This window comes from Anticarsia gemmatalis, chromosome 5, assembly GCF_050436995.1.
Source record: "Anticarsia gemmatalis isolate Benzon Research Colony breed Stoneville strain chromosome 5, ilAntGemm2 primary, whole genome shotgun sequence".
In the NCBI taxonomy this organism is placed as follows: Eukaryota; Metazoa; Arthropoda; class Insecta; order Lepidoptera; family Erebidae; genus Anticarsia; species Anticarsia gemmatalis.
The window spans coordinates 8,584,061-8,600,230 of NC_134749.1; the positions used below are offsets into that span (position 1 = coordinate 8,584,061).

Below are 16,170 nucleotides of genomic sequence, written 5' to 3' on the forward strand. Positions count from 1 at the left end.
GCCAGAATCCTAATTCAGAATCAAGTTCTTGATTATGCAATGAATATGGGACTAAAATGAGTACAACTTGTGCAAAATAAAATTAATTGTATTAAAAAATCAATCATCACCATAAATTATAAAACGTGTACATTACTTACCTATTACGTAATATCATAAAAAAAGAACAGTTTTCTCTTTGTAATTCGTGTAAAAAAATAATGGGTCCCTCAGCCAATATTCTTATATAGTTATAGACTGAAAGGGACTAATACATAAACAACATTACATATTAATATAATATAGTATCACGCCTTGTCCCCATATGGGTTGTGCAGAGACAAAAACAACACTTGCTACAATTGTACTTCTTATAATAACTTGTCAAATTTATAGACAATATAGGAACTCAATAGTATATAAAAGACATACAAGGCTATTTGATCAGACTGTGCCTACAAAAGTAAACTACTAATTATCAAAGTGACATTTTTGTAAACACTAAGTACAAACATTTGATTGTAAAATAATAAATTGCAATATATTAAGCAGACTTAGCACACCTAAATCCTAAATTTCCTGCCGAACTATCTTCTGTGTTGTGGGAACGTGCAGAACATCTATATCGGTAACAATAGGATAGATGACATAAGTATGATCCACCTTTCTTGACTTTTTCTTTAGGCTGTAAATATAATAATAGTAAGTTTATAAAATGTTTAAAAACCTTAACAAAAAAAATCACAAGAAGAATGAAAATAGGTAATGTACATTATCTTTAGTCCAAGAATCTTCTGTCCACTCCCATACATTGCCAGCCATGTTGTACAGACCAAAATCATTATGAGGAAACATATCCACTGGGTTGGTGCCAATGTAGCCATCCTTAGCTGAATTATGAGCTGGGAATGTACCTTGCCAAATATTGGCCCTGAAAAGATTATATACTTATAAACATAACATCAAGCATGTTAGGTGTTAGGCAAAGGATGATAAAGCACACCAATATTTCCGCATTTATAATACTCAGTTTAATGCTATATGAGGTGAGCCTTTTGACATATACCAGTCATTATGGCCAAACATCTGGTGTATTCTTAAAACATTCCAATCTCAATAAATAAAACCAAACAGCTTGGTTCAATTCCTTACCTCTGAACCTCTTGATTAAGAATTACTCACTAACCCCAGACCTAACATAGGTACTATTCTATATTAAGTATACTTGATAGTAATTATATACAAACTACATATGAATAGACTTTTTCGATTTTCACAGCTAGAGCATCATAATTAATTTTCCTGACTCAAATAAGATATAGTAACAAGAATAACATGCAGTTTGTCATCTGGAAGCTGGGAATTCTTATTTCATAGGTTTTATTTTAACTTACATATGTTTGCGTCCGGGAAACAGTTTGTCACCCCAAGGGTATTTGGTGTCACGGTGTCCCCCTCGACATGCTGCTTCCCATTCAGCCTCTGAGGGGAGGCGAGCACCCCTCCACTTACAGAAAGCTTTTGCATCCGTCCAAGACACATGAATAACTGGGTGATCCATCAAGTCTATAACACAATCATATAAAATCAATGATAAACCCATCCATATAGAAAAGATCAGCACACCCTTTTAATAAGCAATTAACTGTACCTTTAATATCAGAGTCTGGTCCATGTGGGTGTCTCCAGTCAGCCCCTAATACCTTATACCACCAAACAGCTTGAACAACACGGAAATCCTTCAGCTGCTCTTTAAATGTATTATTTAAAAATAAAGTAAACACAAAACTATCTCCATAACTTTCTGCTTCAGTCTTATAACCAGTTGATCTCACAAAAGATTCAAAGTCTCCATTAGAAACTTCGTATTTGTCCAAATAAAAGCTATTCAATTTTATTATTCTCTTTGGACCTTCCATATCTTTCTCAATGGCTATATCATCAGTTCCAAACTGATACTCCCCTGCTGGAATTAAAATCATTCTATTTGCCTCACGGTCACTGATATCTTCAGTTTCAGCTACACAATCGCTATCCTCGGCCGAACACTGATCCAGATCATTTCTTGAACCACTAAACACATTTCCTTCTATAAACTTTTTGTCACCTGTTCTGTTGATTCCACAACCGCAGCCAGTTTCTTTATTATACGTGAACACAGTTTGCAATAAAGTTAGAAATATAATAAATAACATTTTTTATAAAATAATACCTGGCAAATATAAACTTTCTATCGATTAAAGAAGGACCTTAGAACAATAAATTTAAATGATCTAACACAACAATAGGACATTAACTTCTTTACAGCCACTTCACCAAATATTCTAATCTAGTTATAAACTTTATTGTAGGATTACACGTGAGATTAGAAAGCGACTAGTTTTGATTATCTACAACAACAAAAACAACTCTGATAAGAACAACAGATGACGTTTGTCATTTTTGACAAGAGTTCACAAAACTGACAGTTAGGAAATTGCCGATCCTTACGCCAAATCGAGTTCCAAGTTAGTCGATTTTTTTCAAAGTAATATCAAATACTCTTTATAGTAGATAAGACTACGGCCTACCTATTTAACACAATCCATACAAGGTCGTAGAGTAAAGTGACCAATGATTGGCCCTAGACATGTTGTCTACAATCCCCTATACTTACAATATTATAGTTAAATTCTGTTGTAAATTATGTAAAGCACCCATTGTCTAATTGGATCGGACTATAGTCAAAACTATATAGGATTTCATTTAAATTAAAACTGAAAAAAAAATACATCGCACATGCAGCTCAGCTAGCATTCGTGGGTAGTAGGAAACACTTCACTATAATTTTGTCTATCATTATCTGGTAGACCTAGATAGGTCTTTATTCCCTGGCTATCCCTGAGATACGTACGCCTTACGGACTCTCTGAACAACATAATAATGTGTGGCGCTACGGTTGAGCCCCCCGGATCGCGTGAAGGTATAACACCTATAGGTACAACCAGCCTTAGGTGCGGAACATACTGTCTAGCGGTCAGCTTTTTTTGTTGTAATGTATGCAATATGCATTGTCATTTGTCTTAGCCTAGCCTAGCCTAGTGTGACCCCTTTTGCGTAAATACGATACTTACGCAAAAGGGGTCACATCGCAGCGGTCAACTTTAAAACAAGTTTTACAACTCCTGCCGCAGAACGCCACGCAATGTATTCGATTCGATTCCTTCTTAATTATTATATCAAAAGCAAATAAAAAAGGAAGTGGACGTATACTTTTTATTAAAATTATAGCGTTTAGTACTTTAGCCGAAAATTAGTCTGAAGAAAAATGAAAATATTAGAAAATAGAACGTTAGTTTCATTCCTTTTGCCAGTAATACTTTGTAGTAGGGCCGAGGTGGTAATCTGGAAAACAAAACCGGAATTGGGTTCTTGAAATTATATTGTGTTTTGACTCAGGGCAGTTACGTACTGCGACTTGTTGCAGCATCATTTGCGTCAGGCGTGCGTAAAGCCTCATTTGTTATAGTTAGTTGCAACTCGATATCGCGTCGCTGCTATGTTTACATACACACACGCCTGAAATCGCAGCGTGACTGCACCTAAGTTCAATTAACGAACAAAATCCCACCATTTGCTTTTCGTCGTTAGTATGAAGTTCAAAAAGGTCAATATTGTGCTACCCTACTCAAAACTTAAAACCGAACTGTATTATAATCTCCTCACCTCTTATTTGGTAATGGATATTCACTTAAGTAATTAATAATGGTTGATCATAGAAAAACCTAGTCACTGAAAATAAGGAAAAGATGTGTTATTTTTGCGTTTTTCAGTCCATCTAATATTGTTGAAATCGGATCCTTCTGAATGACCATAATTGAAATGTAAATGCCCTAACAAAGACAAATAATGGGTGTGCCTAATAGCTAAACTTAAGTAAAAGCGGGAATCTGATCACTAACTTTTACTTACAACAGTAGCGGCACAATGTCTTCCTGTCTCATTTTACCGTAATATTTGACAATGCCATCTACGTGTCCCATACCCACCACGGCGAGAACACGGGGATTCTTAACTACTGAAAAATGGAACACTCACTAAATCTTTATCTCACAATTAAATTTGATTATTGGGACACCGGGCACTTTAACATGTTATGAAATTCATTAATAATAATCTTTGACGTTGACTTCACTTTTTGATTAACAGCCTGAATTATAACTATTGTCTCTACTTTTTTTAAGGTATAGTTATTTAAGGTAGATATATGTAAATACACAAAGGTACTCGCCCGATCGAACACATTCTTGCAATGAATACGCAAGACATTTATCGCGCTCATCAACAAACACATGGAAGATCTTTTTGAAGGCCGGGACATCCTTTGTTATTTCTTCGAATTGTGCTTGAACGTAATCTCTGTCTTTATATTTTTCTAGTTGTAGTTTGCTGTAATCATACAAAGAAGTAAAAATGGCGAGAAATTTATAAATAAAGCACATTTTGGATAATATTCAACAGAACACATACTCTATCGGTTTCGGATTTGATGTAGTAAGGTGATACATAACTTGCCCCAATTCGTAAACGCTTAACGATTGGAAAGCACGAGCTATTGTTATTTGAATGGGACGATCACCAAGAAATAATTTGCACCCGGGAATTTTTTTCATCTGAAAATAGAACCTCATTTAAAAAAAAATACAATATTTTTGAAATTTATCATCTATACGGGTTACACAACAACGATTTATCAAGCTCGAATAAGAACAGACCTCTTGATATGCTCTTCGAAATTCTCCTCCTGGCGCAACCCCTAGTTCTTTTGCTATATCAGCGTAAGTTTTTAATAGCATGGCATGCAGCATTCCGGAGACAAAGTTCTGCCCCTTTACTGCTTCTCTGCAATATGTTAACGATAACACTTAGGTAACACTAACTATCTACCAACCTACTCATAAGGATTGATACCATACCCAGCGCGATAAAGTAGAAAGCAGCAAGATGAAAAATGGGAAAGGTTCTCCTGCCGAAGTGAGGAAGACGGGGCCGTGAGAATACTGCGGTGGCCAAGTGCGAATTGGGATAGTGCAACTTAATTACCATTAGAATTGATAAAAAGTAAATTACTAACTTTAATTTCTGAGCGTCAAAGTTCTTAGCATCTTCTAAAAATTTCTTGTCATCCAGTTCCAGGAGCGAAACTCTTTGCCGACATAACTCAACCAAAATTGCATTTGGATTTATTGCCCGCACTATCTGTTAAGAATAGATTAAATGTATACTCAAAATTGAAAATAGACTGCAGCAGTGCCCGGCAAATTAAATTGTAGTAACTACGTAGACTATTACATAATCTTATTAGATGTCAGCTATCTAAATAGATTAATTAAATGTTGTCGATTGAATAGTGATTTACCGAATTTGTGACGATTTATAAAATTCTCAAAGAAATAAGTTACACAGATTCAGGTACCTACTGTTCATATTCTCTGGTAGCCATAACATTGGTGTTCAGGTTGTAAGTTGGATAGGTAAATTAGGTAGCCACCATAAATACTAAACACCGTAAAAAAATTCTTAAGTTTACGCATTTACCTCGGAAACATCTTCGACAGACTGTTTACTAAAGTGCACGGTGCCCAACAATACGACTGTTGCTTCATTGTCACTGTGCAAAAGGGTAGCCGATTTTGGTAAATCTATACTAGTTGTAGCACTGAAGTTTCTGGGAAATATTGAGCAAACCGCTAAAAGCGAAATGTTTATTAGAAATTATTATCACAACAGCAAGTAATCGTCAGGTTCATTTATCGAAAATGAAAACCAACCAAACTCACACTTACTGTGATTAGATCGCTGCAGTTGGTTAAAAACTAAACCGATTTCGAAGCCTCTGCTGTACCAACTTTTAACAAACCTACATGTTTTGTATATCATATTTCGTTGAATAATTTTAAAGACACAATTTTGGTTGCATTATTTACAATTTAATGGAATCTGCGGGAAAATGTCCATGTTTAATTTGGCTGCTGTTTAATTTGTTTCAATGTCAGATTGACGTTTCATATTTTAAAAGTTTAAAGGCCTGTTAGAATTTTTTCAGCCAGCTATTAAGAAAAAATATTGTATTTACTCCGTGGTCTGTATATTTCGGTGATATTGGGCTTGAACACCAACCTATTTTTTCCTTCTAATGATAGGGTCCCGTAGGTCTTGTCGACCCAGAACTATGTGGAAACTAACATCGTTATTATGTAGGTACAAGTACAAAGATTGATAACAAATCTGTATATTTCGGGATTCACTCAATCAAATCATTTGTCGAGATAGTTCGTTAAATAATACAACTAAATTCGAAAGATTTTGTTTTAAATTCTAGATTTGTAAGACTGTAAATGAAATAGGACAAGAGGCATTTTGTTCAAACACGGTACAGATTCACGCTTATCCTCCATTCGTTCTAGTGCTACCACAATCGGCTTCATTAAGAACAACAAAAACTACGTTATCATAAGTATATATTTATTAAGACTGAACAATGCTTATTTCATTATTTAATAAGGTAGGTAAGTAATGAATTTTGTCATCTAAACACACATGTAGTACTACTAAGCCATACAGTGATATCGTTTATCCAGAACTATACTTAAACAGTGTCATTTATCTACACATTCATGAACCACATTGATAAAAATATCATTGAAGTAATAATTTGATAGAAGTATATTTTCATATGCTTATCCCTTAAGACGGATGGAAATATTAATCATAATTTCTTACAGTTATCACAGTTCTTAAAATATCTTTATTTTATAATTTACCAATTAGTACAACTAGTTAATAAATTGGCCAATTGCTGACTGAACACGTATATTTAGTGACAATTACAAGTAAGTCATATTAAATTCACATGAAACATGTAGTAAGTATTAAATCTCCTACATAAGATTACTTTTAACAATATCTAAAACTTATGTTTTAATATTACATAGTGCATTCATATTTCAATGTAGGTATATAAGTGGTAAAATGCAAGCAACAGTTATGACCATAGTTATGACTGTATATTGACAAAATCCGTAATATCGTACATGGTGCTGCTATTAAAATCCTATTAAGTGTAACGTAATAATAATACAATAACAATATCCACAACTCAAACCTACTCTAATAGATGTGTCACTAACATGAATTTGGTTTAAAACACTAACTTTTAAGAACCATAAGGCCAAACAATCGACGGTTGCAGTGACTCGGTCGCCACTCATTGAAGGTGACAATATCATTAGGCGTATACTCCAGGAACCACAAATCTCTCGGCTTTTACATACACGTCTAGACTGCTGAGAATGTTGACTATCGAGAGTGCCTAATGGCTCTTAACCTCAACAAAAATGAAAACAAACAACAACTTATTCCAAGAACAAAACAGCTTAGATATAAACACAAAATGAAATCTTCTTAACTCTTCACTACATTTAAATACACGCCATTTATGCGACTGCTTAGTCGATTATGTGTAAAGCTCACATTTATTATTTAAATAGATATTAAGTCTTTTTTATATCTATTGTGTACTAACACTTCTATAATATGACTGAGTGTTTGGGACAGAGTGATCTGATTAAAAATATTTATGAGCTATTAGGCATTACAAGCATTTTGTCTTCGCACATTTATTTTCTACGTACAGCCATAATTAGATGCGGCAAGTACAGAAGTGCAGTCAAAGGATATTTACTCTTTAGATATTTTATAATATCTCATTAAAGTCACGGGCATAGCTGAACTCACTATTAAAGTAAATATTGTGATTAAACATCATAGCAGGTCTTGCTTTTATTCGTTATTTTAATAATCGTGACTTGTTTCTAGCTATGCCTAAAAGTGAAATTATTATGAGAATGTTATTAAAATTTCTATGCAATACACAAAGAGGCCAATTTGCATAAAATACTATAATTGATGCTGATAAAACAATACGATATTATTTCAATAATTCGTTGATTACAATATATAATATAATTATTAGTTAACTACCCTTCATTTCCGTGGAAAGGAGCAATATTCTACAACTATTTGCATTATATTGCATTCATGATGGATATAAATTAGAGCACACAGATCGCAGCAGTCTTGTCGACTTTCATGCATTGGAAGGTTCACACAGTAATAATTTTGATAAATGCATTCACTATTGAGCCGGTATAGTTAACTATTATACAACTATTCCATTATATAAACATCAGTCTAACCTCAATCTACTTGGAAGAATTTAATAGTGCACTTTTATTTATAGCTCACCCTACCTCTACCCTATATTAAGATTCAGTGTCTTTAGACAATATTTATATCAATTATCTCAATCCCCCACTAAAGTTTGAAACATTATGCTAATTCTATTTAAATATAAACTATACATCTAATATTTTTCCATCAATGACTATGGCCAAATATTTAAAACGAGGAACCTAAAACGTTTATATGTAACAACACATCACACTCAGAGTTACATATTATCTATAATAAGATCCATTCACTTGCACACTCATTTGCACACTCAATTTAATCAATTATCGTCTTCTTTTTTTCGAGGTCCTCATGGCCAAGAGCAACCAGCCAATCCTGGAACAAATCGTAGCCTTGAGCTCAGGTTTTCCAAGCACGAAATTTTCATTTATGAATAATAGCGTCCGAGAACTCACCTCATGTGATCATGAAATATAGTATGTCCACTAAAACAGCCCGCGTAACGAGCACATATTTGTAAAATAAAATTAGAAGACACTTAATTTATTCGATTGCTATTCGGAGCGGATAGATTTGCGTTTAATAGAGCGAAGCGTACTCACCACAAGAAAATGAGAAGAAAATCGAGGTACGGTCATCATGGCAGCCAGCGGCGCGGCATGAGCTTGTAGCCGGCGTAGATGAGCGCGCCCACCAGCGCCACGCGCACCGACACGCGCAGCACGCGCGTCGACAGCGACGGCGCCGGGATCCTGACACGGCCATTATATTATACTAAACATTCCTATCAAAGCACTATCCAAACTCCCCAAATTTTCGGTAAATTTATTACGAACGAGCACCAAAAAATGCTATAAATTAAGGGTCAATTGATGGAAATAAACATAGATTATTGCGGTAAAAATAAATCAAGTTACGAGGACATTAATTGGGTATACCATATTTGGAATGTGATTACCATACAAAAGTTCTAAATATAATTTATACAGGTAATGATTATGTTTCCTTCATTGCTATGTGATACATGTCAATGATGACAAAGCGTAAATGTATGTACCTTTAATCTCCAATCTCTAGTTAATAATAATATAAGGATTTATACTCACTGCAATAGCGGTGGGATATCTTTGGGGGTAATCTTGCCCCAATGCTCGACGATGCCGGCCACATGTCCAATACCAACCACTCCCACAATACGACATGGCTCACGGCCTGAAATGTATTAATAACATCTTTATTACAAGTTTCAATTTAATCTTCAAAAAATAGTTTGCTACTGTCCATGTCCAAGACCCACTCATTTACTCATTAAGTGCTTAAACACAACTCTACTACTGCTACTAATAGTATAATGGGAGTTATGTGACACACTAACTATAGCTGCATTTAAAATTATACCAAAATGCTTTTATAGAACTTCCTAAACAGAAAAAATGGTAATACTCACGTGGTTGTAGAGCAGCTACTTGCAATGAGTGACAGAGGTACATGTCTCTCTCCACAACGAACACTCGCTTCAAGGCAGGGAACTCTTCAGCCATCTCCTCCAGCATGTCTTCTAACATCTTCTTTTGTTTACATTTCTCTACTTCTTCCAGGCTATAGAGTAAAAAGAGCTTTGTTAGCACTGAATTATGCCTTTACTATGTTAGACTATTGGTAGATTTTGGAATGAGTGATGTAGTTCTATTCACTTTCTGTTGACCCCTTTTCATAAAAATATAAAGAAAGTATAAAAAATAAATATCTTATCATAAAAAGACACGAAAGAAACTACAAGGAGCCATATTTTGTTAGCATCAATTCACAAACACGGGAGTTTTTTGATTCATTATTATTTACATAGTTTATTTATATCTTATTCTTGGGTATAGAGATAATATGCGAAGGTATTTCCACTGACCTGATAGTTTGGTTGGATGTAAGCAGATGCCAAATAAATCTGACAGTCTGTCCCCACGACAGAGACGCGATAGCGCGGTGCAACGTGATATCAATGGCCCTATCACCCAATTGGACAATGCAGTTAGGGATCTTCTTTGCCTGAAAATATAGATATTTTTAAACCATCACACCTGTTTATTGACAAGTTCAATACCAAACTCTATGCTGTTATTAAGTACATTCTAACAGAAATTGAGAAAGACCTAACTTTACTTCTGAGCAATAAATGAATGTACCATTGAAATGTTTAAAAAAATAAGGTTACCTCAGCCATTGCCCGTCGGAATTCGCCGCCGGGAGCCATGCCTAACTCACGTGTGATATGAGCAGACATGTTCAGTAGTAAAATATACATCAAGCCATTGAACACGCCATTCTGAGCCATTGTTGCCCTGAAATATTGATAATACTGATTAGTATTAATTCTAATAACAACGGTAAATACATCTTAGTATAAAATTTACCAAATTAAGGTATTTTTCGGCAATACACCTAGTAAACATGACTAACTAAAAAGTGGCACAAGTCAATTTATTTACTAGCCAATGTGTTGACCAAATTATGTCAAAAGACAGCTTGAGCAACATTGACTGTAAGTTGCCTACTAACCATACAATAAATGATCTAATATTATCTATTGAATTGCTAAAAATTACTTTTACTAACCTGATCTTTTTGATATTAATGTTCTTAGCTTCTCTAAGTATCACTTCTTCATCTAGCAAGAGAATGTTAGTCCTCTGTTCACATAATTCCACCATCACAATGTGAGGGTTCACCTCTTGGATAACCTGCATCAAAAAATAAAAATATCATGAACTATTTGACTTTCGGGCTGGATCTTCAACTACCGTCTTAATCTATGCCATTGATTACTATGATATGCTCACGACTTTGTCCGGATGGCAAGACTTTTGCATATAAAAAGTATCCAGGTTAAAAAATACCTAATGACTAATTTCTTCAAAATCTATTGTGTAGTGTTTGTGTGAATATTAGTAAGATATATTAATAGGCCGGCAGGTGAACTCATTATAACACTATTATTGATTAATTTTATTATCCTTGTTACTAATTACATTGCTTAATACCAGTAATGATTTAATCATTATTTTAGACTGTACATTACTGTACAATAACAAACAATGTTATCAAATTGTCCCCAAATGGGCAATTATATCATAATTAATCTGAAATTAATATAAGTCATGTGAATTAAATAAAATAGCATAAACCTTGAGATTGAAAAGGAATTGATTGATAAAGTTCTTGCTAGCCCCCATTGTAACATACTACACCACTTCCCGGGGTAGTGTTAAACATGTACAAAAGAAAACATCTGACCTAAATAACTAAATGATTAAAAAAAAGGTTACTTACCCTGGACACATCCTCTTGAGACTGTATGCTGAAGTGAGCAGTGCCTACTAAATATACTTTCCCTCCATCAGGAGTATCTAGCACTGTCACAGTGCTTGGAAGACCATCATCCATGGGTAGCTCAGGAACAGCTTAAACAAACAAGTTCCAAATTAACTACCATATCTGTCTTTTAACAAAGACAAGTACTTATTTAAAATAAGTATTTCAGACAAGCCACTTTCAACTTCCAATTTTATTACGACTTAAAATGTTAGGAATTCAATATTTATAAATAACCATGATAGCATGTAATGAAGATAAACAAGTAGCTATTTATTAAAATATTATGAGTATGAATTAAAATGGACTAAAAAGTAAAAAGTAAAAGTTGATGAAAAAAGCAGATGGATAGATTTTAGAATGGTCAAGACAATAACGAGTTATCTATTTATTGATATTTACCATCCATATCACATTCTGGGTTTGAATCATGATGGTCTGTTGGCGATTCCTTCTTTTGATCTGGGGTAGAAGTAACAAACTTAGGCTTATCTGAAAATTAAATTAAAAAACAAATATAAGACTCAAGGCAATGTCAAAAACATTTTATTAAGAAACCTTCCAACATCTTGCTTTATTGAATTAGTAAGTGTGTTAAAGCACTTTAAGAAAAACATATCTTACAAAATGATGTACAAAGTGACCAAAATGAGTAACATTAAAATATTAAGTAACTATTTTTTAGGCTTAAACCAATTTGTAAACTCAAACTGGTTATAATGACATTGGCTTACTTGGCTAGTTAAATTGAACCCAACTAAGATAATCTTTAAAGAAAAACACACATAGTGAGTACCACCATCAGCATTGTGCTAATAGTTGAATTATTACCTGGTCCCTCTTGTGCCACAGCGCCACTGTGGTTTAAATGTGCATCACCACCTCCATCTTCAGCTTTTATGAACACCTTGCACTCATTCACTATATCACATTTTACTCCTGATGGCTTACCAGTCAATGTTAACTTATCTTCTTCTAAATCACCATGTGTCACAAGTCTATCGTTAGAGTTAGTTAGCAGACGATCAGCAACATCCATTTTTACTGTTCAATAGCTGTAAATTCCAATGACACTTGAATGTTTCAAGTGCAACAGCTGCAATATCAGTGGCAACAGTTGTTGTAATAAAATACAGATTAAAAGCTGAGAGTTCAAACTAAGAAGTAAAATACTATAACTATGATAGAACTTGACTTTAGATTGACTATATTTCTCTTGTAACGTGGATATTACAAATAAGTTACTGCCACCTCAATTTTTTAAAGTGAAAGTACGTGGTACATTTGCTCAATTTTAAACACGAAAAAAATACTAACCAAATCAAGTTCCTTACAATGTAGATCTAGAAGATCATAAAGAATGAATTTGCAGTCTCTAAAACGAAAAAAATATAATTTTATTTAGTTTGTTGTACATTCCTAGCCATGTCTAAGAACACGTTCAGAAACCGAATGACAGGGAATGCTCAAATGCTGATGCAGCAAACGGATAAAAGTCAAGTTTCGTTTAAAAATTAGAAGACTAATTAATAAAAATAAAAATATTTATAGAGAAATTATTATTATTCTGCACCTACTTATTTGAATAAAAGTCTGCTGTAAGAGGTAAAGTCTTAAATGATTTGAAAGAGTTAAGATTGTTAGGTTAGTCGAGTTTATGCTCTGACATTCCTGACATATGCGCTACACTAGCACTGTTACATCACTTTTTCCGACATTATTCCGAACCGAATTGATTTTCGGGTTGATAGGATTTGTTACTTTGCAGGTCACAGAACTTATTGATATCCAAAATGAGTGCTTGGCGACAAGTTGGCCTTAAGTAAGTTGACTCTAGTCACTAACATTGTGTTAGACAATAGACCCCAAGTTAATTAAAGGTTATGTTTTTCTAGTTACATAAACTACTCCAACATTGCTGCTAAGATGTTGCGGCGATCCTTGAAACCCGAACTACGTACAGAGGCCCTCAAACGCGACGAGTCTCACGTTCGTATCACTCCTTGGACCGATGGCAGACCAGCACGTAAGTTGTTTGAGGATTATATTTATATAGTTTGGTGTCCGGCCAACCAAGGTCTCTTACTAGAAATATGTATATATGTTCGAGTTATTACTAGCGCTGTGTTATATTAAAGTATATTTTACTCTTCACAACCGACACAAGAAAATAAGAATTTCAGGAACTTTGTTTACTTATCTTATACATAGTACAATAAATAAAATTCATTTTTCAGATGAGAAGGACTAATGGGCGAATTCTATTAGGTTGGTCACACAAACCTTATGAGGTTGTGCTGTTTTATTCCATGATAATAATGGAATAGTACCATGTCACTAATGTTTTAGAGTTTAGTGATATATTAATACTTAGTTTGTTTAGTGATACTTTGAGTGCTGTCATGTTGTGAACGTTTTGAACTAACAGTATCAAAATAATGCATATTTTGATGCTAACCTAACAAGCCTTGTGTATGCATAGATTGATAGTTTTACAAGCAAAGAGTGTGTTATGTGACATTTAACAAGTTATACATAGGTTTGAGCCAATATGTATAACATAGTCTGTGAGCAGCTATCTAATATATTATTATAATTTTCAGATCTAAAAGCCGCTGCCAAGTAAACAGAAGGGGATTCTTTACCAACATGCATGATGATCAACAATCTGCTACTGTACAATATGTTAGTTATAAATCCTTAAATAAATTATTGTTTTAAAAAGTAATTTTTGTTATGTATTTATCAAACTTCTCATCAATCAGTACTCACAGTTTATTTTTACATGATAAATAATAAATTACTATCTATGAATAATTATTAAAACATATTGTATTGAAACCACTTAAACAATTAAATGGTTTCTATATACAATCAACTTGTAGAGTGGTAAAGGGAAGTAGTGGTAAATAAAACTATGTCATAAAATTAAATAATATGTTTTAATCTAGTTACCTTAGTTGATATATTGGCAGATTTAACTTGATTAACTAAATTCTTACCTAGTGGTGCTGTAGGATCTATATCTTTTACACAAATATCTTTATGTGCATCATATTGCTTTCTTAATTTCTCTAAACCATTCCATGCAATCATTACTCCATTATCGGTACACACTTGTGGTGGTGGACGATATGCTTTATATCCTGTCTGATTTGCTAAATATTCAATAGATTTAAAAATAAAATTATTACAAGCAACACCACCAGAAACTACAATCTTTCTGTGATTGGGTGTAATAAGGTTGTTTTTTTCACAAAACATAATTGCCCTATGAGTTCTGTGCACTAAATGTTCTGCTACAGCTGTCTGAAATGCTGCACACAAGTCATTTACCTCTGGTATTAATTCACATCCCATTGCTTGGTGTTCAAATTCTTTTTTTATTAGCTTACGCTCTAGTGAATCCTTTAAACCACTAAAACTAAAGTTACAATCTCTTACTCTAGCTAGTGGTAATGGGAATTCAAAAAGTCCTGGGTTACTTGCTTTTGATGCTGCTAATTCCACTGCTCTTCCCCCAGACATTCTTGAATATTCTGGTCTATTTTTCAATTTCATTCTTCTAGCTACTTTATCAAGAACTTCACCAGGTGCATTATCTAAGCCCTTCCCAAGCAAAACAAATTCATCAACATCTTTTGCTAATGCAAGTAAACAATGACCTCCAGATATTAGCAAAACTAGGAAAGGGAATTCTAGATCATGGTATTTCCGAGCTATTAATGCGTGAGCTTCCATGTGATGTATAGGTATTAATGGCTTACTATGCATCCTTGCTAGGTATTTTGCATATCTTACTCCAACTTGTAAACTTATGAGCAATCCAGGTTTTGTTGTAACGGCGATAGCATCAACATCTTTGATAGTTTTATCAGCCTTATTTAGTGCCTCTGCCACAGCTGGTTCAATATTCTCCCGGTGTAGGATTTTAGCTACAAGAGGATTAACGCCGCCGTATTTTGTATGTATTGCATTTTGAGAGTATAATGATTCACCCAATATATTTCCGGACCCATCTATTACAGCACAACCGGTATCATCGCAAGAGGTTTCAATACCTAATATAATGTGATTTGATGAAGTGTACAACGTCCTACTTGGACATATTCTAATAACTGAAGATGTAACAAGTCTTCTTAAACATTTGTGCAATAGCATTTTAATTAAATAAGATTATATAATTTATGGATAGTGTAAAATACTTATTGACATGATGTTATCATTTGAGTCGCATGCAAATTCTTTCAGATTATTCCATGCTGTCAGTGTCAGCTGTCATATATTATTTTATACGTTTAGGAGTTGAGAAACGTTTAGTAGAGTAGAATTTGTTGTCTATCAACTAGAGGTAACTCGACTTTACGGTATAAAAAATGTAATATTAACTAGGAAACTATAGCACTCAACATCAACATTTCTGTCGTATGATTTTGAATTTACTCTCCAAGTAGGTAGCCATCGGTGCTGCACTGCTTTAGCGACAATTAAACCACGCCACGACCACGCCTGGAGCAGTTTTCTGGATTTCATAAAACTAATATTAGTCGTTCTTATATTGTGGAAATGGGTACCTAGACTACCTAGCTCATA

The 16,170-nt window shown here is 34.0% G+C and overlaps 5 protein-coding genes across 13 annotated transcripts; 1 reads left to right on the plus strand and 4 right to left on the minus strand.

The window, feature by feature from the left end:
* Nucleotides 1-338: 338 nt before the first annotated feature.
* On the minus strand, nucleotides 339-2,431 carry LOC142973056 (formylglycine-generating enzyme). The gene is made up of 4 exons (XM_076114601.1): nucleotides 1,631-2,431; nucleotides 1,374-1,545; nucleotides 751-910; nucleotides 339-664 (listed from the first exon to the last, which is right to left on the minus strand). The coding sequence occupies exons 1-4, from the start codon at nucleotides 2,172-2,174 to the stop codon at nucleotides 524-526; spliced, it is 1,017 nt and encodes a 338-aa protein (XP_075970716.1). The 5' UTR covers nucleotides 2,175-2,431; the 3' UTR covers nucleotides 339-523.
* A 793-nt stretch (nucleotides 2,432-3,224) lies between these two features.
* On the minus strand, nucleotides 3,225-6,008 carry LOC142973377 (traB domain-containing protein-like). Of its 7 annotated transcripts, none has more exons than XM_076115037.1 (9): nucleotides 5,805-6,008; nucleotides 5,557-5,708; nucleotides 5,093-5,217; nucleotides 4,734-4,860; nucleotides 4,489-4,631; nucleotides 4,250-4,407; nucleotides 3,931-4,033; nucleotides 3,685-3,750; nucleotides 3,231-3,363 (listed from the first exon to the last, which is right to left on the minus strand). In XM_076115037.1, exons 1-8 carry the CDS (start codon nucleotides 5,896-5,898, stop codon nucleotides 3,744-3,746), a joined length of 909 nt encoding a protein of 302 aa, XP_075971152.1. In that variant the 5' UTR covers nucleotides 5,899-6,008; the 3' UTR covers nucleotides 3,231-3,363; nucleotides 3,685-3,743. The 7 variants fall into 7 exon arrangements, with proteins under 7 accessions (XP_075971156.1, XP_075971153.1, XP_075971152.1 ...); XM_076115036.1 differs by having other exon boundaries at nucleotides 3,931-4,036; XM_076115039.1 differs by having other exon boundaries at nucleotides 3,921-4,036.
* A 458-nt stretch (nucleotides 6,009-6,466) lies between these two features.
* Nucleotides 6,467-13,035, minus strand: LOC142973058 (traB domain-containing protein-like). 2 transcript variants are annotated; one of them, XM_076114606.1, is made up of 11 exons: nucleotides 12,895-13,035; nucleotides 12,409-12,673; nucleotides 11,980-12,069; nucleotides 11,536-11,666; nucleotides 10,822-10,946; nucleotides 10,421-10,547; nucleotides 10,115-10,254; nucleotides 9,659-9,810; nucleotides 9,318-9,423; nucleotides 8,814-8,963; nucleotides 6,467-8,586 (listed from the first exon to the last, which is right to left on the minus strand). In XM_076114606.1, exons 2-10 carry the CDS (start codon nucleotides 12,614-12,616, stop codon nucleotides 8,849-8,851), a joined length of 1,194 nt encoding a protein of 397 aa, XP_075970721.1. In that variant the 5' UTR covers nucleotides 12,617-12,673; nucleotides 12,895-13,035; the 3' UTR covers nucleotides 6,467-8,586; nucleotides 8,814-8,848. The 2 variants fall into 2 exon arrangements, with proteins under 2 accessions (XP_075970721.1, XP_075970720.1); XM_076114605.1 differs by having other exon boundaries at nucleotides 12,409-12,632; nucleotides 12,895-13,025.
* A 205-nt stretch (nucleotides 13,036-13,240) lies between these two features.
* Nucleotides 13,241-14,305, plus strand: LOC142973061 (protein stunted-like). 2 transcript variants are annotated; one of them, XM_076114609.1, is made up of 4 exons: nucleotides 13,241-13,399; nucleotides 13,473-13,603; nucleotides 13,815-13,845; nucleotides 14,181-14,305. In XM_076114609.1, exons 1-3 carry the CDS (start codon nucleotides 13,371-13,373, stop codon nucleotides 13,826-13,828), a joined length of 174 nt encoding a protein of 57 aa, XP_075970724.1. In that variant the 5' UTR covers nucleotides 13,241-13,370; the 3' UTR covers nucleotides 13,829-13,845; nucleotides 14,181-14,305. The 2 variants fall into 2 exon arrangements, with proteins under 2 accessions (XP_075970724.1, XP_075970723.1); XM_076114608.1 differs by lacking the exon at nucleotides 13,815-13,845.
* Nucleotides 14,306-14,500: 195 nt separating this feature from the next.
* On the minus strand, nucleotides 14,501-15,819 carry LOC142973059 (tRNA N6-adenosine threonylcarbamoyltransferase, mitochondrial-like). Its single transcript, XM_076114607.1, has one exon. The coding sequence runs from the start codon at nucleotides 15,736-15,738 to the stop codon at nucleotides 14,506-14,508; it is 1,233 nt and encodes a 410-aa protein (XP_075970722.1). The 5' UTR covers nucleotides 15,739-15,819; the 3' UTR covers nucleotides 14,501-14,505.
* Nucleotides 15,820-16,170: the final 351 nt, after the last annotated feature.

Bases quoted from the DNA above. Each gene is read 5' to 3' on its own strand.
- LOC142973056 (XM_076114601.1), bottom strand. From the start codon at position 2,174: ATGTTATTTATTATATTTCTAACTTTATTGCAAACTGTGTTCACGTAT. The intron at 911-1,373 runs GTAAGTTAAAAT...TAATCTTTTCAG, and splicing joins TTTCCCGGACGCAAACATAT to GGCCAATATTTGGCAAGGTA. The intron at 665-750 runs GTACATTACCTA...TTATATTTACAG, and splicing joins ATTCTTGGACTAAAGATAAT to CCTAAAGAAAAAGTCAAGAA.
- LOC142973377 (XM_076115033.1), bottom strand. From the start codon at position 5,898: ATGATATACAAAACATGTAGGTTTGTTAAAAGTTGGTACAGCAGAGGC. The intron at 4,861-5,092 runs GTTAGTAATTTA...AACATATTGCAG, and splicing joins TTTGACGCTCAGAAATTAAA to AGAAGCAGTAAAGGGGCAGA. The intron at 4,037-4,249 runs GCGAGTACCTTT...TCCATTTTTCAG, and splicing joins GCAAGAATGTGTTCGATCGG to TAGTTAAGAATCCCCGTGTT.
- LOC142973058 (XM_076114606.1), bottom strand. From the start codon at position 12,616: ATGGATGTTGCTGATCGTCTGCTAACTAACTCTAACGATAGACTTGTG. The intron at 10,947-11,535 runs GTAAGTAACCTT...TTTTTGATGCAG, and splicing joins CTCAAGAGGATGTGTCCAGG to GTTATCCAAGAGGTGAACCC. The intron at 10,548-10,821 runs GTTAGTAAAAGT...TCAATATTTCAG, and splicing joins ATTAATATCAAAAAGATCAG to GGCAACAATGGCTCAGAATG.
- LOC142973061 (XM_076114608.1), top strand. From the start codon at position 13,371: ATGAGTGCTTGGCGACAAGTTGGCCTTAA. The intron at 13,400-13,472 runs GTAAGTTGACTC...ATGTTTTTCTAG, and splicing joins TGGCGACAAGTTGGCCTTAA to TTACATAAACTACTCCAACA. The intron at 13,604-14,180 runs GTAAGTTGTTTG...TATAATTTTCAG, and splicing joins GACCGATGGCAGACCAGCAC to ATCTAAAAGCCGCTGCCAAG.
- LOC142973059 (XM_076114607.1), bottom strand. From the start codon at position 15,738: ATGCTATTGCACAAATGTTTAAGAAGACTTGTTACATCTTCAGTTATT.